The 23,958-nt window shown below is 42.5% G+C and overlaps 1 protein-coding gene across 4 annotated transcripts in view; it reads left to right on the top strand.

Moving 5' to 3' along the window:
* Nucleotides 1–1,062: 1,062 nt before the first annotated feature.
* BICD1 (BICD cargo adaptor 1) overlaps nucleotides 1,063–23,958 on the top strand; it is a 160,047-nt gene continuing 137,151 nt past the window's right edge. For all 4 annotated transcript variants that reach the window (XM_030453150.1, XM_030453175.1, XM_030453158.1 and 1 more), the window contains exon 1: nucleotides 1,063–1,320. In XM_030453150.1, coding sequence (XP_030309010.1) covers nucleotides 1,108–1,320 — 213 coding nt within the window. In that variant the 5' untranslated portion in view covers nucleotides 1,063–1,107. The remainder of the gene's footprint in view (nucleotides 1,321–23,958) is intronic.

Raw genomic sequence — 23,958 nt, 5'->3', positions numbered from 1 at the left:
TGACAGAGAAACAATGGTGGGACAGCATCTGATCTGAATCGGTTTTGTCCTGCTGCCGGGTGGGTAGCGCAGAGGTCTTGCACTGATGGTCACAAACGTGGCCTCAGCTCGGACCCCGATCCCGCCGCTGTTTCACGTCCAGCTTTCCTTGCCCATTGCCATCTGCATTCACCTGGCAGAAGGAAAGTATCGGGCAGCTTTTCTATCCCAGTTTCCCGATAATGGCAGGCGAACACTCGAAGCTCCCCTGCTCCCGCAGTTTTACTGGGCTGCACCTCCTACTCTGTTTTTAGCACCGCCGCTGCTAAAAGCGGCCTTAGCTGCAGCATGATGAGAAAAACCAAGAGGCGCTAAAGCCTCAGCAGGGCTGCCCAGCCCCGCTTGCCTGCCCGGAGCTCCGCAGGGGAGGGGGACGCGGGGTGGCGGGAGCAGCAGCAGCAGCCCCGCACACGCAGCCCCGCAGCGGGATGAGCGACCGCATCCCGGCGTGAGGAGAGCCGGGCTCTGGCTGCAGTCATCCCTCCGGCCGCTCTCGCTCATGCCCCAAAGCGCTCCTGCGCTTTGACGCTGCTCTCCCTCTTCCCCCGGCGGGGAATGCCAAACCTGAGGACGCTGTAATCTTAAAGAGCGCAGGGGAGGGACCGAGGGGAAGGGAGGCGGAGGTGCCGGCTGCTCGGGAAGAGGCGGGCGCCCGCAGCAACATCTCCCCGGGAGCCGCCGCATCAAGGCGCGCTCCCGGTCGTCCCGCTCGCCGCCCCGGCCTCCCAGCGCGCCGCCGCCTCCCGGTGCAGCGGGGGCTCGCCTGGCCCAGCCGCCGCCGGCAGCCGGGGCTGCCGCAGGGCCAGGGCAGGCGAGGACGGCCCCGCTGCCTCCTGGGCGGCCGGGGCGGGGGGAGCAAAGGGAGGAAGGCGGGGGGATCGCGGCTGCGTCGGGGCGGCCCCGGCCCCAGCCCGCCCCCCGCGCTCGGCGGCGGCTGCCGCAGGCGGCCCCGGCCCCATCCCCATCAGTATCCGCAGGCCGGCGGCGGCGGTGCCGGTGCCGCCCCTCGGCCGCGCCCGCCCCCCGGCTGGTTCGGCGGCGCGGCGGCGCGGTAGTGCCGGCGGGGCTATGGCTGCGGAGGAGGTGCTGCAGGGCGCGGACCATTACAAGAGCGAGATCGAGCGGCTGACCCGGGAGCTCTCCGAGACGACCCACGAGAAGATCCAGGCAGCGGAGTATGGGCTGGTGGTGCTGGAGGAGAAGCTCACCCTCAAGCAGCAATACGACGAGCTGGAGGCGGAGTATGACGGCCTCAAGCAGGAGCTGGAGCAGCTGAAGGAGGTGAGAGAACCCAAGCTTTTGTCTGTCCCCGCTGCCCCGCACCGCGCGGGGATGTGCAGCTCTGACGGGTTCGGGGAGGTGCGGGGTCGCCCCACGAGTGTCCCTCCCCGGAGCCTCGGGGAAGCCCCCTGCAGGTGGGCGAGCAAAGATGTTCGGGCCCTGGAGTGGCTGCGGGGATTCGTGGGGTAGGGAGGAGGGGTTTCCCGGGACCGGAGGATCAACCGGGACCGCGGGTTTTAAGGACGGATTACACAAGATTGCAACCCCCTTGTCCTGGGGAATGTCCCTAGAGTCGGGGCCGTTCTCCAGCCCCGGCCACCGGGAGCTACAACTTCTGGTGACAGGGATTTGCAGCACTGGAGGATGCCTTCAGACATACCTTACATCCTCCAAGGCTGCTTGCTTGCTTTTTTTTTTTTTTTTTTTTTTTTTTTTTTTTTTTTTTTTTTGGAGGAAGAGGAAATAAAAAAGCCCGAAGGACGTGTGCTGAGCAAACCTAGTATATAAGGAGTCAGGATCTATGTAGACAGTTGCCTGCAGTGCGTGGGGAAAGAGACGATTCCTTTGGAAGTTATTTATAGACCTGCTCGATGCTACCAGTCAAGGGGAATCGCTGCCATTGAGGGGGGATGAAGTAGCCATCCAGTACTTCTGAGGTCACCCTTCATCAGTGGAAATTAAACTTATGCGTCATGCTGAAAAGATAAAATATTTGATCGGGGAAGTGTTTTTGGTTTATCTTTCAAATGAGTTTTGGCAACATCGATAGTATAAAGCAGGGGAGTGCTACACCTTGCCTTTCAGCTTTGCTGAACGTGACTCTGAAATATCACCACTCTTCCTATGTGCAAGTAACTTGAGACGGATAACCGTGCACATACCCAGGAGCTACTGAAGGGCTGTGTGTACTCACATATGCAGCACTTGTGTCTCTACATTTTGTGGTGGTTTTATACTGTCTTGGAGTATACTAATTTACATCTTTTGAAAAGAGGAGATGAAGTATCAGACAGATAGTCTGCCAAATTTCAAAGGTATCTTTTTGTTCTACAGAAATATATTGTTATATGTAATGTGCAGAAATTCTGTCCAGTTAGAAATCATGGATATATTCCTTATTGAGGGTAGCCACTTAATAAATTTAGGTTATATATTAATGTATCCCTTAGAATACTAAATGATGTGCTTTTAGAAAGATTTTTAATAAAATAAAGGTTTCATTTTACTTGCAGTTAAATGAGTTATGCCGCAGACTTGGTTCAGTGTCCAGAAGAGTTGAAAAAAATGTATTTCAAATAAGAAGAATAAAGCTCTTTTTTAGTAAAACCTATTGATCTTTTTAAACTTGATCTCTCGTCTTCCTCTCCCCCCAAGCCCTGAGCCTTTGCAGTTGGCTTAGGACTTTGAAATCAGTAATCACAGATTCAGGGATAGAGATACAGAGGTAGGACTTTGAAATCAGTAATCACAGATACAGGGATAGCTTGCACTACCATGAAGGCAGTGCTATTTGAAATGACCTAGCAGGAGCAGAATTAAAGAGGGAAAAGTGCAATGCAATTTCTAGGGGGAAAAAAAAAAAACAAGGAAAGAGATAAGCAGAGCTACCTGTTTTCCCATTGCAATGATGTCCAAGAGAAGACTGATGAGAAACCAAAAGAACACATGGATCTGCATGGCCACAGATAAAAGGATAGTGCATGCTCTGCAGTCCAGAATGTCTCCCGTGGGGCCATGCCTTCATGCTGTGCCAGCCACAGCATGGACACTGAAAATGTCCATGAAGAGGATAAATCCTGTAGCTTTCCTGATGCCAAGCCAGTTTCAGAGCTCTTCAGACTCTTTCAGGTCTCCAGAGTTCTCAGTTCCAGAGTTCCCCATAGCTGCAGGTAGGGCATTTCCATCCCCCACACAGGCTGCAAGAGGTTTTGTTCTTGCTTCTAACCTGTATATGGGAAACTTACTGCACATGAAGCCCTGCAAAAAAGAATTTGCTGGTATCCTGTCACTGTAATCTATTTTCTAAGCTTGTCTGTTCCCTCCTCCATTATGACTGTTCCCTGAGCACAGATCAGACTTGTAACAGTGAGACATAAGCAAATGTCCTCTGATGACACCAGTGAGGCAAAATCAAGTAGTTTGGGCAAACAGCCTTGTGGAGACTCGAAGTTATAGAATTGGGGCTGTAGGAGACTGTCTGAAAGCTCTCAAGATGCCAGAAGAAGACCAAAGACAGATTCTTTTATTAAGGCTTCCTCCAAAATGTGTGGAGAAGAGTCTTTTGTGTGTTGCCTCCATCAGGCCCTGCAGAGGATGTCCTGTATAACAGCCAGAGTCTGGTCTGCAAGGTGGGCCATCAAAAAGCCACAGCTAACTAAGAGGAGCTCAGCAGACTCCCAGTCTGCTAGTGAGGATCTGTGCTTATGCTCTTACCTTGCTGCATCTGCAGCCTCTATGAAGTCGTTGGGGTAAAGAAATTAAGCCTAAGGTTTGTGCTGAAACAGTTTGTCCCTTCATGAGGAACAGCAGATGCAAGAGTGTGGGCAGGATTATGCTTAGGTCTATTACCTCTCTTTCTATGGACCTTCTCCGAACAGATTCAATTACTGGGATCAATTTTTTTTTTTTGGAAGCAAGTCCTTGTTCTTTAACTTTAATTATTAAATTCCCGTGTTCTTTCGTTAGGAGCTCATCGTACTTTCTCAACAAACAGAATCACCATCTCTGGAGATATTTAAAAGACATGTAGATGTGGTGCTTAGGTTTAGCACTAGACCCAGTAGTTAGGCTAATGGTTGGACTAGATGATCTTAAAGGTCTTTTTAACCAGAACAATTCCATGAGGTCTGTGAGATCTTCAACTACTCAAACATAGCTTTGCAGTCTAGCATCTAAAGTCTTCTCTCATGCTCCTCCAGTGAACTACAGCAGGGCCTTTTCCACACAGATTGCAATATAGAGCCTCAGCTGTATGATAATTCCCATTGTTGGAGAGTGAGATGAGAAAGTAAGGCTATTATAGGATGTTGAAGTAAAAGCAAATTGCAATACATTACATTAAATATTAATACTTGTATACAGGATATATGCTATCTACCATGCAATGTGAATTGTTTTAGTAACCTCTGATGTTTCTTGTGCTGTATTCAGAGGTCTCTGCTTTAGCATAAGGCTTTGATGCTTTAGTCTAAGAGATTGATTTACATTATAAAAACTTTGAAAATTTAATCAGTAACTGAATAAGGACTTCTTCTTCCAAATTAGAGCACTTACTACTCATATAAGCCGTCCAGGAAAAACTTGAGATATCTACCAGGTACCAATGTTATATTTGAAAAAATGAACTGAATGTGAGGAATGTGAAAAGGTGTGTTCTGTTTTGTTGACTTCAACAGCTTTCAGTGTTACAAGATGGAGTACTCGTGGTCCTGATGCTAGACAAGATTGTAGTGTTAAGGGAAACATAATTAAGTTTAAAGCTTTATGAATTTTCATGCTATTGTTTTCTTTTCACTCTGAAAATTGTATTTCTTTACCTCAGTCAGTTATGTCTCAAACTATTTTGGCACTGTGGTGAAAACACTATAGTGTTAGGGCCCCTGTTCAGAAAGTTATTTTCGCAGATGCGCCTTTTAACTTGCAGCCTATAAGAATGCAGAGAATAAGACTCATTGCTATTAGTCATGGGATTGAAGGTAGCCTGTTTTCCCTGTCTTGTCAAGGTGGGAGTTTAATGACCAGCATGTTTCATGTAAGCCATTTTCCAGTGGTTTTAGTTTTTGTGGTCTTATGTGTTCACATTGCACTTGCTGTAAGGTAATGTTTTGTTGTTAGTTTTCATTCTTTTAATGAAGTGTAAAATAGCTTCAAATGGATCTTCTTGCTTGAGCTACATGCTGTAACTATCCCTGCTTGAACTGGGGCACTGGACGAGATGATCCTAAGAGGTCCCTTCAAACCTCAACTCTTCTATGATTCTGTGATTAGCTACTGTGCACTGATGTCCTGTAATGTTTTGAAAGGGGAGAAATTTTAGTCACTCCCAGTCATGGTAAAATGGGGGTGGAAGTCAGCTTGGATGTGTAACTCTGCAAGGCAATTAAGCCTGGGAAATCCTAAGCAGGGGTTTCTCTTTGAGTATCAAATCATGAACATAGAAGCTGAGTAGATTGTCAAGTCCCTCTCCTTGACTCCCTCCCCGACTGACTAATGTAGGCAATATCTCATTTGGCTTCTTCACTTTTCTGTGTTTAATTCTATGGAAACAAACTCCCTGGATTACACATCTGATTTCCAGGTTGAAGATGCAATTAGGTGTTTGCATTACTTTGAACCCAGTTACCCTTGGTAAGTTGTTGGAAACGAGGCGATTATGAGCAGTCCTATACTTAGCAGCTCAAAATTTCTTGTTTTCTTTTCTTCATGGAGATTTTCTGTCAATTACTATGAAGTGCTTAGTCATTTTAGTAATGGGGCTTCCACAAACAGTTCTTGTCTGTGACTGAATAGGGTTTTTGAAGAACATAGCTGGAGGTCTCTCTGGCATCTTCTTTTATGTTCTGCTCTTCCCTGGATTAACTTAATACAGGTAACTCAAGCTCCATCACCCTCCTCTCCCTTCTGACCCAGCACTGCCTCTCAAATTCTGCCACTGTTTTCTGAAGCCTCTGTCATGGCTGCTGCTGGAGTCACATCTCTGCCTCTTCCATGGTTGAAGCATGCAGTTTCTGGGACTTTTCTAGACCCAAAAAGCAGGCAGAAGTGGGGGACACTTCTTAACCCAAATATAGCCCTATTAAATGGGAACTGCTCTACACACCTGTCAGCATCACAGGATGCTTGGAAATGTGTGAAGTGGATCATAAATCCCAATGAGCTGTTCTGAATTCTCCCCAAAGATGAATGTGTCCCAAAAAGATTATCAGAAAGCTGTGATCTGATGCCATATCAGTATATCTTAACCCCCCTTCACATTACAGCATTTGTGGGCTTCTGCTGAATGAGGCTGAACATTTTCAGCATCTCATCCTGATCTCAACACTTTGTCCTTGGTGTCTGATCCTGTTGTGTCACTCAGAAGGGCCATGTTGCCAGCATCCAGCTCTGATGAGGACAGGACAAGGGTGAGTGAGCTGGAGGGAGGGACTGCACTCAGATGGTCTCTACAGTGCTGTCTCCTCCAAAGCCCAGCCAACACTGCCTCTGTCTCTAAGGCATATGGCACTATTGGAAGAGGTTTTACCCATTTCCCTTTCACATCTGGCCTTGTTAGGAGAAGAGTGCAGAACAGTATGGGAAACTCTTACATGCTGAAAGGAGCATGTACAAGGAAATCTAAGAACTTCAGTGATGAATGTGTTATTCAGGAGCTGGATCCAGAACAGCCCTGTTCTTCCCTCATAAGCATGGGTCTGCAACAGAAAGAGTCTGAAGATGCTCTGAACCATTCATTTGGGGAGGTCTGCTTGCACAGAATGCCTTAGCAAAATCAAGAAGCAGCTTGCAAAGCTATTACAGCTATTAGAGGCTGGGGACTGACTAGTTGAGGAGCAGGTCTGTGAGAAAGGATCTAGGGATACCACAGGGCAGTGAGCTGAACATGGGCCAGCAGTAAGCCCTGACACTGAAACAGCATCCCATATTATGAACAGCAGAAGCAGAGCTGGTAGCTTGAGAGAAGTAATTATCTCTTTGAAATTGGTACTTGTCAGACCCCATTTAGAAAGCAGCATCTCATTTTGGGCTCCCCTAATACATGAAAGACGTGGATAAACTGGATGGAGTTCAGCAGTGGCCCATGGAGATGGTCAAAAGCTGAAGCACTTGCCTTGTGAGGGATGTGGGCTCTTGGAGCCTGGGAAAGAGGTTGTTTTGGGGCACCCAGCAGTGGGGTGCCCATATCTACAAGGTGGTTATTGAGAAGATGGAGCCAGGCTTTTCACAGTGGTGCATTGATGTGATAGAACCAAAAGCAGAGAGGTTCAGACTGGATTTAAGGAAGAATTGTTTCCCCATGAGAACAGGCAATGCCAACCAGAGAGGCTGTGGATGTCCTTCCATGAGGGTTTTCAAGTCCCAAGTAGATACAGCCCTAGGGAACACAGTCTGAGCTCAGAGATGACCCTGCTGTGAACAGGAGGTCGGACTAGGGAAGAAAGGAGGTGGACAGCCCAGGACCTTGAACATGACAAGGTCTCCGAGGGTGCCCACTGTGCTGAGTTAAATCCCAGTAGCAACCTGCTGTGAGTTACCCAGCAGCAGCAGCACTGTTTCAGACAGCAGGCTACCTGAAAGAGTGACCATCAGCAGCCTCACTTCTTCCGTGAGTTTCATTTTCTCTTGTCATAAAGCTTGAGATGGCCTGATGTTACTGAAAGTGTAGTTTGATGGGTGCTCTTCTCTCAGTAAGGCAACCCCGCAGCTCCCTTTGTCACCCCTGTCCCTGTTTCAGCTGGCAACTGATTATACTCTCACACAAGGGTAGAAAATTGATCTCAGTTAAAAAGTACACCCCTGAGGAGTGGGTGTATGGTCCCTCTAACCCAGATTGGTTGCACGGTCTGGTTCACAGTACATTCCCACAAACTGTTTTACCTCTGTTGCCAAAAAAGTTGGCATGAGGATTGGAATGAATGCTGAGGAAAGGGAGGTTGGGATGAATGGCTTAAACAGGTACTGATGTTAAGACATGCTCATCAAATTATGGCAGGATTGCTTCTGCTAAGAGGAAATGAATCCTGTGCATTAGCTCACAGAAAACATAAGCAGCTGAAATCATCTTAAGGGAAATTAGTGCTATTATTGAAGCTTTGGCAGCGTGCAAATAAAAATGTAGATGAATGGGTATTGTTGGTGTTTTTTTCTTTTTTTTTTTCTGCCAGGAACTTCTATCACCAGTTGCCCTCAATAATTGCATTGTATCCTCACAAGCCAGTGTAGATAAACATGAGATTTTATACCTCCTCCAATAGCCAACCTTAGAGCAATGATAGTCATCTTTAAGCACTGGGGACTCACACACTTCTAAAATAAATCTAAATTGATTTCAATTTATTTTCTCCCCACCGTTAAATTATTTTCTTAATTACACTCTTTCATCTAAGAAATCCCTCTCTAATCTGAAGGTTCTGATTGAATAAGTCGCGTGGATTGAACTTCTCTGAGTTCAACTGCATTTTACATCATGGAAAAGTTAATTTCCTGTAGATTTTCTAGAAAATATTTGATTAGTACTAAATCAAAAATTACTGAATGACATGTTAATGGGTGATCCAGCCATTATTATTGCAAAGTTCTTCCTGTCTAAGGCTCAAGAATGTAAAATTAGGGCTCACTGATGAGATTTTAAACTAAAGGCCTGCATCTGTTTGTATTAGGCCTTTTATAATGAATTAAAAAAAAATTATTTGCTACCATCTTTCCACCTTATTTTAGGCAAAATATTTTCCCTTCCCTTCTGTATTGCGCTGTAGATTTTCTTTCAGTTTGCATGCACAACAGCAGGCAGACTGAACACCTGGGTTTCTTGAAAGTGCAACTAGGGGCAGAACAGTGGTGGAGAAGATAACATTTGGCATAAAACAGTAATTTGTGAACATTCATCATGGTAAAATAAGGAGCATTCTCAAAGGCAGATAATATACTGAGTAAATTTGCACCTGGACAACCTTCATATACATTGTGCAATTGGCAGTTGGAGGCAAATATGTGCAAGAGCATATGTTTTTCTGGCTGTATTGAGGTGTTCCAGAAGAAGAGCTTTCTTCTTGAACAGTTTTTCAAACAAGCTGAAATATGTGTGTTTCTCAGCACCTTGTTTTCTGTCATGCTTTCACATTGGTGTTTTGTTCAGCAGATGAACAACTGCAATAAAATCTGATCCACTGCTTTTTTCTGCATCTCTCATGGCTCTGCTACATAGGAATGCTGCACAGTTGCTTTTGCTGTAGATTTCCCTCCCATGTTTGTCTGATACCTGAGGGGATAATGTGTCATTCAATACTATTCTGTGCCATACACTTTTCCTTGGGGATGATTTTAATTTATAGTGGCGGAGACTGAGAAGCACGCATTCATTTCTGCTGTACTCTCTTACTGTTGTGGTGTGACTTTATAGCCCTCCTTCTTTCCTTGTGAACTCAACAACCCTGTTTCATGCGTGAGGAGAGAGGATGTATTCCTAAATTAGTGGAACTGATCTGGCAGGTAAAGAGAATGTGCCCTGTACCCAGGGCTGCTTGCATTGCCAGCAGCAGATGATGATAGGAGAAAATATCAATTTTTCATACAGGACTGTGAAAGCAGTCCCTGAGTACAGAGCAGCTACAGATGGAAGTCGTTATGACTCGTCAGAAGGTGAAAAATGCATCTCAGCAAGGGCAGGTGCCTAAAGCTGAAGTAAGCAGGAAGATACTAAGCCAGATTGCAGATCAGTGTTTTAATGGGAACTCCACTTCTTTGCAGAGGTTGGTATTAAAATAATAAGTTGGCAACTGTGGTATTTGTGTTTCTGCTTGTCTTTCCCCATCAAAGTTTAATTAACTTGATAGTTAAAAGGAAAAGCAGGCCAGTGTCCTAAATCTATGGTTTTGGGACAGCCCTGTGAGAACTATTAACATCACAAGGCTTTCACTAAGACTGAAATTGGTCCACTCCCGTTTTCTGTATCTCTCTTGTGGTTCACTCCTGCTCTGTCTGCAGCCTCTCATTTTCTGCCTCTCATTCTTGTACAGCATTTGTCTTTTGTCCATGATGGTTTATGTACTTTATAATCTTGGGTTTTTTCCAGTCTTTACCCTACATCTTCATTAGTGTTGATTTGCTGCTCCATGAGATATGGAGCTGATTTTTTTTTTCTTTATTGAAGACCCCTTTTGTCATTGTGTGAATGTACAAAATCTGGTCATCTGTGGCTTACTGGACTTTCCATAATGTGCCCAGGTATTGCAGTGACAAGAGGGAATCCTAGAAATACTTAGAAATATTGTTTTAACATGGGGTAAAAATGAAACAGCAGATGACTTCTCAGCTCTGCTTTGTAGCAGCCACATCATTAAAATTATCCTTTGTAAGACAACGTTTAAGGGAGCTTTAAAATCAGGGTAGCTGAGTATGTGCACAGGAAAAAGATACTTCTAAATCAGGTTTTGCAAACATCAAACTTAGGTTTGTTTGGTTTTTGAACTATTGTTTCATTTCTGTTTTCTTTTTTTGTTTGTTTTTTTAACTTAACTCCAGACAGGAAAATTGATGCTCAGTGAGGTCAAATAGTGCACTCAGTCCCTGTGACCAGTGATGAGAGTAGGGTCTATAATCTACCCAGTCATGCCATATCCTGTCACCCTCTCTTGAATCACACCAGGTTTGCCCCTGCACTGTACAGCTGAGTTAAATCCAGCTACACAGACAGCAGTTTCCCTGTGCTAACAGTAATATTCAACACTGTACTTAACCAAGTAGCAGAAAAGACATCCTCAGTTCCCAGATTAAGTCACCTTTCTCTTCAGTCAGTCACTTCTGGGGACATTTCAACTGAGTTATATAAAAAGAGCAATGCCATGCAATCAGTATGCACATTGGGAAGTTTATCAGAACCAAACAGCTTTTCCTTGGCTCCTCACATCACTCTGCATGGATTGAAATGTTGGTGTACTCAGAGTGAACTGGGAAGTGCTGTTTGTCATTGGCTGCCTCATGGGGGACAGGTGGGAGATGTTAGCAGTTGTATTTTAACTTCTGTTTTGGATACTTAGAGGAGGGAAACCAGCTCCTGGAAGTTGTAAAGATCAGATACGATGACTGAAAAGGATCAGCAAGCCTCTAAGAGTAAAGGTAGGAATTTGGGTCAGGCAAGGGGAACAGGTGGCTTGGTGAAATAATTCATTTATAAATGCTTGGCTGTTGGCCAGACATGAACACAGCTTGATTTGGATCTTAGTCTTGCTCAGGACTGGAGTCTTACCCACTCTTATCACAAAGCAAGATGCAGGATGCCAAACTGCACAGAAGCCTGGTCCCGTATTTCCAGCAAGGAAGAACTCAGCCTTTTGGCATTCAAGTTTTAAGAGAGTCAGAGCATTTATATGAGGAGTTCACAACTGAGTCAAAACTGACTGTGTAGGAACAGCATCTGGTTTGCAATTTGGTGCCTAATTCAGAATATTTAACAACTATTGTCCTACTTGAATCTATGTTTCCTGTTATTAAAAATGTTCTCTCAGTAGCTTGTAAGGAGTATAGTTCATAGTATTCATAAGGACAAGTTGGTTTTGGTTTGGTTTGGTTTGGTTTGGTTTTTTTTTTGAAGGTGGGTGGGAAAAGTATTTCTTATACCCTGAATATTTCACAGAGTTTTTACAAAGCATTAAAAGGTTGCACTGCTCTGGATAATTCCAGGTATCAGTGCAACTCATCTGCGAGCTCATCTGAGTTTAGTTAAGGGGAACATTTGCATCCAGTCCTTCTTTTCTTTGATAACTGCATGTGATTCCCACCTATGAACAGTTAGGAAGTGTTTTATTTAAGTATCTGATGTGAAGAATACTATCTCTAGCAATGTACCCTATATTCAGAATTGTGCCTCGGGGCCATTTATAGCAGGTGTGACTTGAAGACCGATGTTGAAGTCCTCACTACATGGGTTAAGTCAGAGGTAAAACCAGGCAATGATTTAATCGTTGAGTCTGTGCCCACCACCTGCTGGCAAACAGCACTGTCATCAAGATGTAAGTGATAAAATGTATTAAAAAATGAGAATTCAGATTTCTTCTCACCAAAGAAGGGAGAATTGGTATAATTACTGAGTCTCAACCATGTGATCTTACTCTTGCAGCTTAATGAATTGTCATTACTCTGCTGAGTTTCAGTAACTGATCATGGGCATGCACTTGCCTTGCTGATGGATTTTCCATCTATAGTAGGCTAAAAGTGTGCACTTGATCAATTCCTTACCCATAAAATACCAGTCTGGGTTGTGAAAAATTTTGAAGTATTCTGTAAGGCTATGGTAACAAGGGAACTGTGAAATACAGTCTATGATGCATAACTATATGTAAGAGAAACAGTAGTTAGATGTAATATAATTGCCTGTGTATGTAAACAAGGGGTTTGGAGGCACATGATGTCTGTTAGGAGTCCTTGGGCATTAGATAATTCCATTTCTTGGGCATTAGGTAAGGTTTTTTTTCTGCCAGTTAAAGGCAGAGCTTTGCTGTCTGATAATAATAGAACTTTCACTAAAGATGTTATAAGCTCAGCTGTGTAAAACTAGTCACAAATCTGAAATGACACAGTTAAATGATAACATTTTTTTCTGAATGTACTGAATTTGAAGTTACAATAACGCTATATATTCTCATATGCTTACTGTTCCTGAAATAAAATCTATATTAAAGTGATTGAACTGAATTTAGATACCTGGAAATTTGGACCCTAAAGTCTGGATTCTAGTTATCATGGAAAATGGTTTTTTTGTTTTATTTACCAGGCTGAGCAGCCTTGTATTGTAATCTATATGACTTCTTTTTGCCCACATACTTTGAATGTCTAGGTGACTATATATAGATTTTTTGATATACATTTAGGCTCCTGGCTTTAAACATTTTTTGCTGTCATCTACTTAACACCACTTTATGATTTGTGGTTTCAAGTATTTTCTGACTTATTGCTTGGGGAGAGAACTTTATTTTAGAATGGGAAATGAAGTGACACCTTGAGTGTAGCTTTGGTACTTGGTGTCAGAAAAATACTTTATTCACTGTTGCTTGGGTTGAGGTTTGATACATGCAGAGTAATTTCTGGTTTATGGCTGCTGAATTTGCCTTTGTAGCAGATTGGACTGATGAGAAGAAATTAAAATGGCAAATAAGACTTCTTTGGCATATATAAAGATACAATTAGCTTTTTTTGGTATAAATAATCCTTTCCCTGGGTCTAATAATCAGATTTGCAGTTAAAGGCCATGATGTGTATGCTTTTTATTCTATGAAGATCCCTTATTTGCAAGATTATTCTTGAAATGTGGCCCTTGGTTTCTTTACGAGTGAGAACTTGAGTTAGGCACCCGAAGCTGGGCTGGATACTGACAGCTGCTCTTTTCTGGTTCTCACCCAAGGATTCACTTGTTAATTATTCCACTCTGAAGAATTTGGGAAAGAGGATCCTGAATTCTGCCCCCAAACCCTGTGGCAGAGACTATTCTGCCAGGTTCCTCAACTCATCTGTTCCCTTAGTCAAGCTCTCTGCATAAGACTGAGAGGCCTCTATTTCAAGTCTTTTATCACCTAATTTTTTTTTAGCAAGAAGTAATCTATCACCGAAAAAGGAGTCCTCGATCTGATAAGCAACGTTTTTAGGAGCTTGCCTGTTTAATGCTTTGTTCTGTCTGTGGAGAAAGGAATTACAGCTTTGCAAGTGACAGTGTTAGGAATAGTCAGGCACTTCCCTGAGCACTGGCACTGGATGGCTGGGGGGGGAACAGCCAGAGGCAATGAGTCAGCATGGCCTTGGCTGCTGCCAGAGGGATGGGTACTGCATCCAGCTTCAATGGTCATCAACATGGATTGGGGTCTTTAGTGAGAAGAGCCTCTGGGGAAATAAAATTCCCTAGAGTAACCACTCTGAGTGGGTGTCTGACAGGTGTCATATCTATGAAGCAGTAATGGAAACATAGCACAAACCAGTTAGCAGGTATGAAAAATTAATTTTATTAGTAAACAGGCCTGCTTCTTTGTGTGGATGCTCTGTTCTTCCCCATGAAAGAATAGAACACGCTCCCTTAAAGCAGAAATGTTAAAAAATAAAAATACCACTTGCTTCCTGAGCTGTTTTGCCTACTAGATCTCAGCAGGGTGGGATAAATTGTTATTAATGGCATGACAGTAGCACCTGGGGATTCTGTGATGCCTGACACAGTGAGTTCCAGGCACATAACTAAAAGGTTAGAGACAGCCTTGTTAGGGATTTGCTATTAAGAAAAAATAAGGGGCATTTACAGAGAAGTAATGGAGCCCCAGAAACTGTGGAGAGATAGGTTGTTCAGCAACAGCTTCAAAGGAAATCTGTAGCTAAGTTGCAAAGAAAACAGACTTTTCTCAGATCTTGTCCAGTCATTTATTTTCCAAAGATTCCTCAATTTTAAAAAGCTGCTCAACCATAAAGCCAAAGCAATAAACTGCTCTGTACTCACTGACCAGAGCACACGCTGGCAGGACCTCCCAGTGCTGCCAGTGTGACCAGTAAGGCCATTTAGGAATGGTGTTGCTGGTAGTTCTGTTCTCATAACACAATCAAAACTTAGGGAAAACTGAGCATGGAAAACTTATGGAAATCTCTTTGGTTTCTTAATTCATTATTTGGCAGTGTTTCAGTAGTGAAGCCCTTGTTGTTAGAGACCATCAGTAGCTCTTCACCTGCATCTCTGCCTCCTGTGGAACTGCTCCTTTTGCCTTACCATCCATTTGTGGTCCCTCTCCCATGTACTAAGGCAACCCCATGCACATGGAAGGTACCTGGAATCCCAGAGTACAACACTAGCTCTCACCCCCAGCTGACCTTTCTATTCTGTCCTCTTCCCTCTGGAAGCTGACTACTCCTGGCTGCTATCCCACTATTTGTGAGTCTTCCTTCTTCTTCCTACTCATGCCTTTCCAAACCATGATTCTTTCTCTGCTGTGACTGAGATTTTCACATCAGCATTTACTAATCCCTCCAGCTGGTTGAAACACTTCATTTTTCTTTGCTCTTTCCCCACATTGCTTTGTTCATTGCAGGGGACACCAAATTCCAGCCGCCTATCCCGGCAAAAAAATGCATCTCCACCTCTCCTCACCCTCTTTCTCTGGGTAGCCTCATCCCACAAAATACCCCTTGTTCCTATTGCTGCATAAGAAAAAGTCAAAGGACATGCTTTACCCCATCAAGCTCTATTGGGGGGATGCCCTTTATAATAAGAATATTCAGGGAATCCTAATTTAAATCTGCCAGGTGTGACTTTTGTTGTTCTTTGAGAGCTTGGATCTGCTAAGATCTCTCAAGGGTACGCTGTGCACTAACTCAGGCTTCTTGCAGAGCTGGCAGTGGTTAATGTGGAGCTTCTGTGGGGCAAGGCCAGTCCTTGCCCGCCTGTTTGTATTGAATGTAACACAGTGAGCCTCTATTCTTGGCTGGGAAAATTAGGTTCTAAAGCAATATGAGTAATTAATAATAATAATGGGGCCTCTTCTGTGGATGGGCTGTTAGAAATAATTTCCTTCTGCCAGTTGCTTCTCTAGAATGTGGTTTTGAACTCTGAGATCCCAAAAGAGATAACTGAAACACAAGCAGCTGTCACAAACCTTTAGCTTTGTTTGTGTGGGCAGTGGTGGAAATTCCTGAAACTAAATCAACAAAGAGTTCACTGCTTTGTGCATCTTTTGTCGCAGCATCGAGCTCTTATGCAACAGACCCTTGTTTGATTAAAGACTCTTCTCACTAGGAGTGGCTTTCAGCTGTCACTGATCTTAGTAAGAGGAAAATAAGAAAATTTGTACAAAGCAAACCACTGATCCCCTGTTGCTCTGCATCCAGTTCACTTTAGGGAGCACATGGAATTAGCAGTGCTGTGCACTGCCAGTGCCATCGAGGTGATCCAGCTGCTCCAGCTGCAAGAGGTAGGCTCTTATTCCCATTTATGTAATTTATGAGATGGTGGTGACTCTGAATCTTCATCCATGGGGCATCTTGGGCCTCAAGGAAGAATAAAGCATTTGGTTGCTTTGTCATGTCACAACCTTTCAACAGCCATTCTTCATCCCCTTTGCCTCCAGAGAGGTGGCATCTGGCCAACAGGTTGCCATGTAGATGAGGGTAGTGAGTGGTGGTAGTACAATGTAAGGAAGAAAGGAACATGGCTCCTCCTGTCCACTTGGCTCATGGAAGTCTGAAGGCTCCATCTGTCCAACCTCTTCCCCATATGTATGGGAAGCTGGGCTGTAGAGGCCTTCAGAGACCACTTCAACAACCTTCCTTGTAGTGTTTGTCAGAATTCTGCCAAGTAAGGTATTAATGACTCTGAAATTTAAAGTTAGGTATCCAAAGTTAGGTATTCCCCTTGAGTTCCCCATGACTTATTTTCCTAATAATAAAAACCTTATTCTCACAAGGACCACAGACCTGACGTTTTCAGGAAGCTGACAGCTGGCGATGTGATAATTAAGAAAAAAGACTGAGAAAATCACATTGTCATTTAGGATTTTAGACTACTGGGCTCTCAGTAAGCAAAGGAAGAATGCAAGCAACCCCAGTACATTATTGCTAATGCAGAAGATAGTAATTTCTGAATTTATTTTTTTTTTCCCTTCAATCTCTGATTTATTTCTACTCTGGTAACTACAGTAATTACACTTCTATTTGTGGATTTTATGTATCCATGACCAAAACCTATTCTGGTCACCAGTTTGTTGTCACCAGAGTATGTTGTGGCCTGCAGCCAAAAACACTGGTACTAATACAGAAGGTGATTTTTATCTGTTTTCATAAGGCATGAAGCCAGGAACAGCAAGTCTTTTTTCAATTTTTTCTTTTTAAATAAAAAGATTGGGCTTCATGACAGCACTGTGAATTATGTTCTGAATTCCCTGATTTCTGTACCTCTCCTGAAATCAACAGACTGATGCTAGCAAATAATTTGGTCCTTTGTAGTGTTAAGTCACACAAGTCTAATAGCAACTGTCAGCATGATGTTCCCAGAACTCCAAGGTGTTTTGATGGGAGGACTTGGCAGCAGACTGGAAGCACTGGTGGCTCAGTGGGCAATGCTCTGCCTTCTGAGCCAGAAATGCACAGATGTCCCAGCAGTGCAGTTTGTGAACTGGTTTTTTTGGTTGTTCTTATGAGAGGTAAACCCATCTGTTTTTATAAAATTAACACATATTACTTATTTCAAAAGGAAAATTAGTTTTCTTCCTATTTTTTTTTTTGTACAATATCAAGACAACTACCCCTGACTGTACTTTTCCACAGAGCTGATAGGAGAAATTAATCACCTTTGTAATCTTTATCCTTCAGTCAAATTTAGTCATAATCACCCACCAGATTCCAAGTTATTAGAAAAGGTGAGACTTTTGCCCAGAAGAAATAGCCTAAGACTTGCTGCTTGGATCATGTTCTGGTTAGGTCTAAATTGGTATTGCTGACCTTGGGTCACCTTCAATGCTGAAATGCATCTTAATGAGGTTTAAAGCCAAATTCCTTTCTCATTTTCAGCTTTGGGATCTGTTTGCAGAAAGGAGATTTTCTTCTGTAATAGTTGTGAGGAGGCTTTTGCCTCAAGGCAGTGTGGCATGAAAAAGGCAAGTGTCATCTTTTACAAACTAGGCAGCTTCTTTTTTATACTGGAACAAAACAGAGCAGAGTCTGGTCCTCTTGGCTAATCAAGAACTTGTGCCTTTTTTAAAATATTAGCTGTAACATTCAGCAAATGTACTGTAAAATTCCCCCCAAGTGAACATATGGTCTGACAGCCAAATTCCTAAGTGACATAAGAAGGAAACATGAATGCATCAGTCCCCAAGTTAATCACCTGCCAGTATGTCACAGTACATCTTTCAGAATGTGTTCACCCTAACTTGAACTAAAGGATCAACACAAACATTGTACAGCTAGGGGTTTTAAATATATTTTTATATTATTATGAAAATATGAAGAAAGTTGTGCAGGCTAGGGGCAGGGAGCTGAGGAACTTCTGTATTTCCCATAGGCTTGCATAAACTTTCTGGTTTGTGAAAGACTGTTTTACAGGAGAAGTCTGAAACTCACTGGAGCAGCAAACAGGGATGTGCACTTCAGAGACCCACTTTACCCCAGAAGGTCTCAAATAGCTTAAGTTTCCCTTAAGAGTCTTATTGAAGCAAGGCCTTGTAAAGCAACATTAAGTTAGCAAAGAGTTATCAGGTCCTTGGCAGTCTGCGCTAGGTGGTAGAGACTTGGTCCATCTGACCTCAAGAGATCCCTTTCCACCACAGCCATACTTTGAGTTTGTGGGTCTAAATCAAAGAGTTCTTAAAAATAGCTTTAAAACTCGTATTTGCACATGTGAAATCCATGGAGCATCTTCACCTCTCCGTTTGAATTCCCTCATTGCATTCCTATAGATAAAAGAGAGGTTTATCTTCATCAATGCAAAGCAAGAGATCAGCTTTACAGAAGGCATATCTCACAAAGGAAGACTGCACACTGAGTTGTCCCCCAGCAGAATTAGCTTTAAAAACCTGGTGGAGACTTTCTGAACTATCTGGGAGCTGGGGTATAGGTGTTACATGAACACAAGACATCCAGGTCTTTTTTGTCTGTGTCTTTTTTGTCTTCATCGCTGAAGATTTGTTTATCCTTATCTTTGATGAAATGTGCTGTGCTTGTTCTTTTTCTTCTTAACTTTATCCAGTAATAAGTGCAGTTTAAATGTGAAACTTCTGCATATGCAGGGCTCTCATCTTACAGGACAGACAATGATAATGGGATAGGTAGATGCCCATGGAACATCAGGACCCTTAAAGTATGTCCTCTCCTCCAAGCTTCACAGGGCTGCATCTTCCTCGTCTCTAAACAGAGATCTTCCTCAGGGTCTATGAACCGTGACTGCTAGAAGTAAGGGGAGGGAAACGGATGAATGTTAGTTCCCTTTCCCTCAAAATCATACAGCAACAAATAAACAGCAACTCCCCTGTCCATTGGCTTTCTTGGCCACAGGGGCACATTGCTGGCTCATGGTCATCCTTGTCCACCAGAACCTCCAGGTCTCTTCCCTGGTCTCCAGCAGCTCAGGCCCCAACCTATACTGGTACTTGGGGTTGTTCTTTCCCAGATGCAAGACTCTACACTTGCCCTTGTTGTAATTCATTAAGTTTCTCCCTGAGCAACTCTCTGGAATAGGAAGTTTTTTACCTTCTTTGTAACAGAGGTACAAAGTAGTGTTACAAGTATGGGCAAAAAAACTTGTAGGAGCTGTTAATTTCATATTAGAATATTATTTGCATTTCCTGCAATAGATTGTTTTTGTTTTGGCCATAATTTCCAGAGTTGGGCCATAATCACATAAAAGATTTCCAAAATATTTCTCCTTCTTGCAAATATTTTTGGTGACTTATGAGTGAAAGCATTTCAAGATTTTATTTTTTTATTGTAGTCTTCATATGATATGCAGGTAATTGTGATCTGTGATGTATACAATATACAGTTGGGAAATTGGACTGCCTATGTCAGCATAAAAAAAAAAAAAAGCTGTGTTGTTTGCTAAATTTCTTGTCCAAAATACTCTAATCAGTTATTGTAAGCTTTATAATATTGACATTTAGTAAGGCATTTCTATGTAAATATTATATTTCTGCATAGTGCTGTATACCTGTAGTAATCATCTGGGCTTAAAGAAGTCTTGTTCATAATTTATGAATTACACAGACATTCCCACAAGTTCTGAATGTTGAAGTGGTTTATTATAGGTATATGCAGACAGTCATGAAGAAGCTCATTTTTATTTCACATGGATTCAGTATTGCATAAAGTGATTGTTTTACTGTCAGACACGCAAGGGGACAACTGGGGGGACATGCTTACATGTGTACATGAAATCTGGTGGTGGCTGCTGCTGTGTTGCTCCATGCCTTACTGGAGATAAAGTCATCCCTGTGCTGATCCCCCATCTCCTGGATGAGGCAATGTCTAAAGAGCTGTGGAATTTTGATGGTAATATTTTTTTTTTTCTAGAGACAGTACCTCAGGCTAAGAGGCTGGTTTGATGCATTTGAAGAGAACCAGGCTGACCCCCTTTTTCTGCACAACTGGGGTTTACAGGAAGGAATTTAGAGCAATCCAAAGAGACCAGGTAGAGAGTCAGGGATAATTAAGCCTACAGTCACATACCTTATTCCTGCTGTTGTTTTACTAGAATAAAGGATTACTGCCTTTACCTATTGATCTTCCCCATTCCTCACTGCCTGCTACTGATGGCCTGATTGCTCCTTAATGCAGTTCTGGAAAATGCATGGGAAAAGGAAAGCCTACAGTCCTTAATCATGGGGGTTTGGTAATGCTGAATGGAGAAGAGAAATGTAGGAGACTCCTTTTTTATAGGCTTGGCATAACAATAGGGTCAGGTGAGAAATAAATAAGCTGTAAAGGAGAAGGGAAAGGAGATCTGGAGGGGTAGAGATAGCCTGTGGTTGCGACAGAGGAAGCCATATGAATCCTGACGAAAAAACTGTAGGTTTTTCCTAAGTAATATTCAAGGAGCTGTTTCCCTGCCTTAATTTTCACACCAGAGCTGACAACTACTGCTTTGAGCTGGACCTTTCTATGCAAAGGAAAAAGCAGATGCTTTTGAAAGCTTGTGTGTGTCTGCCTCAGCTGTGTGTCCTGAAGGCTTGGCCGGCTCAGTACCCGGCACCTGACAGCACAGGAGCTGTGATTGGAGCTGTGATTAAGGGTGGGCTTTGGCTCAGGGTCTGTTACCTCTATTCTGGAAATTTTTGATGCTTCAGGGAGGTTAATACAAATAAATAACCCTGCCATGTTTACAGTAAAGGAAGGAGATGGGCCTGCCACACTCCTCTGCCTTGTCGTGAAGTGATGCTTCGATGTCAGGGAGCCACATTCCAGAGGGTTGGCTTCTGCTGCATGTGAAAATGGGTTTACACTGATGAAACAGGTTGTAAATGTTGCCCTCTCTTGCAGATAAGGCTGTTTGAGCTGCCTGCTTTTCAGTGCTGGCCTTTTGGGTTTTTAAGAAGGTTGTGCTGCTTTAATAGTAATGAAGCTGTAAAGCTTTGTTTCCTTCTACAAGAAGAAGCAGGGTACCCCAAGAAGAGTGGTGGACCTGCGCTTTGCTTGAAGCTGGGTAAGTGTCAGAGCAGTAAGGGTAAACTGGGTGGGTTTTATATGGAGTGCTTGAGGAGTCTTTCTAGACCTGTTACTGGTGTTTATGTTAGGAGAAAATACTGTGTTCTGATCACTAGATTTTTTTTTTTAAATTTTTTTTTCCCTGGCTTTGGATCACTTCCCAAGTGCATAGAAATACCCTGCTTGGAGGCTGCAGGACTCTAGGAGCTGCCTAGCCATGAGTATTGTTTCTCTCTGCAATGTGCCTTAGCTGTATAGTATGTGCTGCTTCTGCTGGTTTGTCCTGAGAGGTACCAGAAACTTCTTAGATGTGTTTGGGTAACTAAGGTTTTTTTAAAATAATGCTTTTTCTTAAGCTCTGCAATTTTAGTAGCTCAGCTGTGGAAATGGAACAAAAACTTTTTTTTTTTTTTTTTTTTTTGAGAGTGGGTGGGAAGTGGTGAATTCAGTGTGACTTTCATATTTGTTGGCGAGTAGCTGTGCATGACATTTAGTCTCAATTTTTCTTTTAAGCTGGTAGCTCTATTGTAACATTCTAAGCATGAAGTTCTTAAATGTCATTTCTTCTGTCCTGTCTTCTGAGAGGAAGAGAGGTGGCAATGGAAGAGAAGTGTTGGTAATTCAGCACAAAATTGTGCCTCTAGTTTGGCTGCAGTTCTGGCTGATCCCACAGGCTAACCAAGTATTATACATGTGGTAGAGCTGAAAAGAGACTGACCTCCTTAGTTGTTAGCTGATAATTTAGTGATGTTTCTGTGTTGAATGTATGAAGCTGACTATTTTGATGGATCAATGTTTTCCTTTTGCTTTCCCTTCTGTGGTTTGTTTTTTTTGTTGTTTTGTTTTGTTTTTTGTTTCCCTTAATCTGATAAATAAGGCTTTCTTATTCTATGAGGTGCACAAAAGGACTCGAGTTTAATGTTTAGCATTACAGGTTTAGGGTTATGAACCTCCCCTTGTCTGAACGAGGAGCTGGATGAACCTTTCAGTTCATCGTGGTCTTCAAAGACATTTGAGCTGATATGTTGGGATGAAAAGTTGCAGCCACAGAGTGGTCTTGCTTCTGGGCTTCAACTTCTTATATTCTGTGTAGTATGATTACAGTTGCTTCTGCCTACTTGTATATATTTAAAGTATAAGGCTTGCCTGAAGGGCAGCGTAGGCTGTTGGGTTCATAATGGTTTCTGTGAAAGAAAATGGGTGAGTGCCTACAAATACTTAGAGGTTTTGCTCAGCTGCAAGCCTCTGTACTAGTTAAATAGAAAATAGGCTGAAAAAATTCTTTAGTCATATAAACACCTGTTTTTTAATGAAAAAATTAGTTGTTGTTAAGGCAGGGTATTCTTCACAGAAATGATACTGCCATTTTTTGGCTTTGTCTCATTTTTCCTTTAATTAAACCTGTGTTTTAGACTAGTCTATAATGAAACTTTAGTCCTGTCCTTGCTACTTGCCTGGATACATCAAATTGCTGAAAGAAACCTAGAATGCAATTGGTCTTCCCAGTTATTGTGGAGATCAAAATGTCAATGGACACTATGAAGACCACTACTACTGGATATATGAATTAAATGTAAGTTCATCCTGTTTTCATTTCTTTTACAGCAGATTTGCTCAACAGCAGATAGAAAGTAACTTTGCTAATCTCAGAACTGTTAGTATTTCAACATGGTTTGCATTGTCTGAATATTTTTCTGCCTCTCAAGAGGTGAGAGGTCACCTGCTTAGTGTCAACTTGTCAATATTCAAAAAGAAAAAACACATTTGTAGCTTGAAAAGGCTCAAAGAAAAAAGTGTATGTGTATATATATATTTTTTTTTCCCCCTTATTATATATTTTTTGTCCTAAAGCTCAGAGGTTAGAATTAAAGGACCCTCCCTGCACAGAACCAGCAATGTGCCTTCAAAACCAGATGTGCTGTGATTGTTAACAGAACTGGGCTTAGCAGAGAAGAATAATTACCAGGTTTTAGAGCTTGCTTCACTTGGTCTGATGAAGTTACTTAACATGTCCTTTTTCAGAGTTATAATGCCCTGTACCTGTCCCTGGAAGTGATATCTAATGAGACATACTTATTTACTTTTAAATTACAGATAACTGCTGGTGCATGTGTGTTATCCATTCATTTTTCCTGTTCTGGAAAGTGATATTTTTTCCTGTCACTAAAATGACTCTATCTCTCGATTTCTTATTTTTCAGTGACTCTGTACTCTTTTTTTCCAATTACTAGGCTTTTCTTTCTCAAGGGCTTGGAGTAATTTTCTGGAAAACTGCATCGTGCACAGCTGTCTAGACTTTCCAAAATGTTTCTGTGGCTTGTGTTCAAAGACTACATTAGTTCCTCCTGTTCAAATGATGACAGTGGCAAATACATTTATGGGATTATTTTAGAAGAGCAAGCATTTATTCACTATCTATTTTGATATGTAAATGCTTTTTTTTTTTTTTTTTTTTTTTTTTTTTTAGAGAGAGAGAGAAAGTAGTTAGAAAAAGTCTTATCTAGCAGTTAAGCTGGAAATCTGAGCTGTGTTGGTAGCCCATCAGAAAATGAGCTTTCACCTTGCAATATTACTATGGGTCACTACTGTGAACTTTCTTAGTAAAGAAGCACTTCAGTTCAACTGTGCCCTGCTACACATGTTAAATACTTATATCTGTCAATGATAAAGAAGTTTAAATTGCATGATGGTGAAATATTATGTTTGATGGGTGATGTCTTGTAAGATGAATTCGCAGCACATTGGGGAGGGATGATCTCTACGCCTCTA

Source organism: Calypte anna, chromosome 1 (genome assembly GCF_003957555.1).
Source record: "Calypte anna isolate BGI_N300 chromosome 1, bCalAnn1_v1.p, whole genome shotgun sequence".
In the NCBI taxonomy this organism is placed as follows: domain Eukaryota; kingdom Metazoa; phylum Chordata; class Aves; order Apodiformes; family Trochilidae; genus Calypte; species Calypte anna.
The sequence above is the reverse complement of the archived record's forward strand: the minus strand, read 5'-3'. Positions and strand labels throughout refer to the sequence as shown.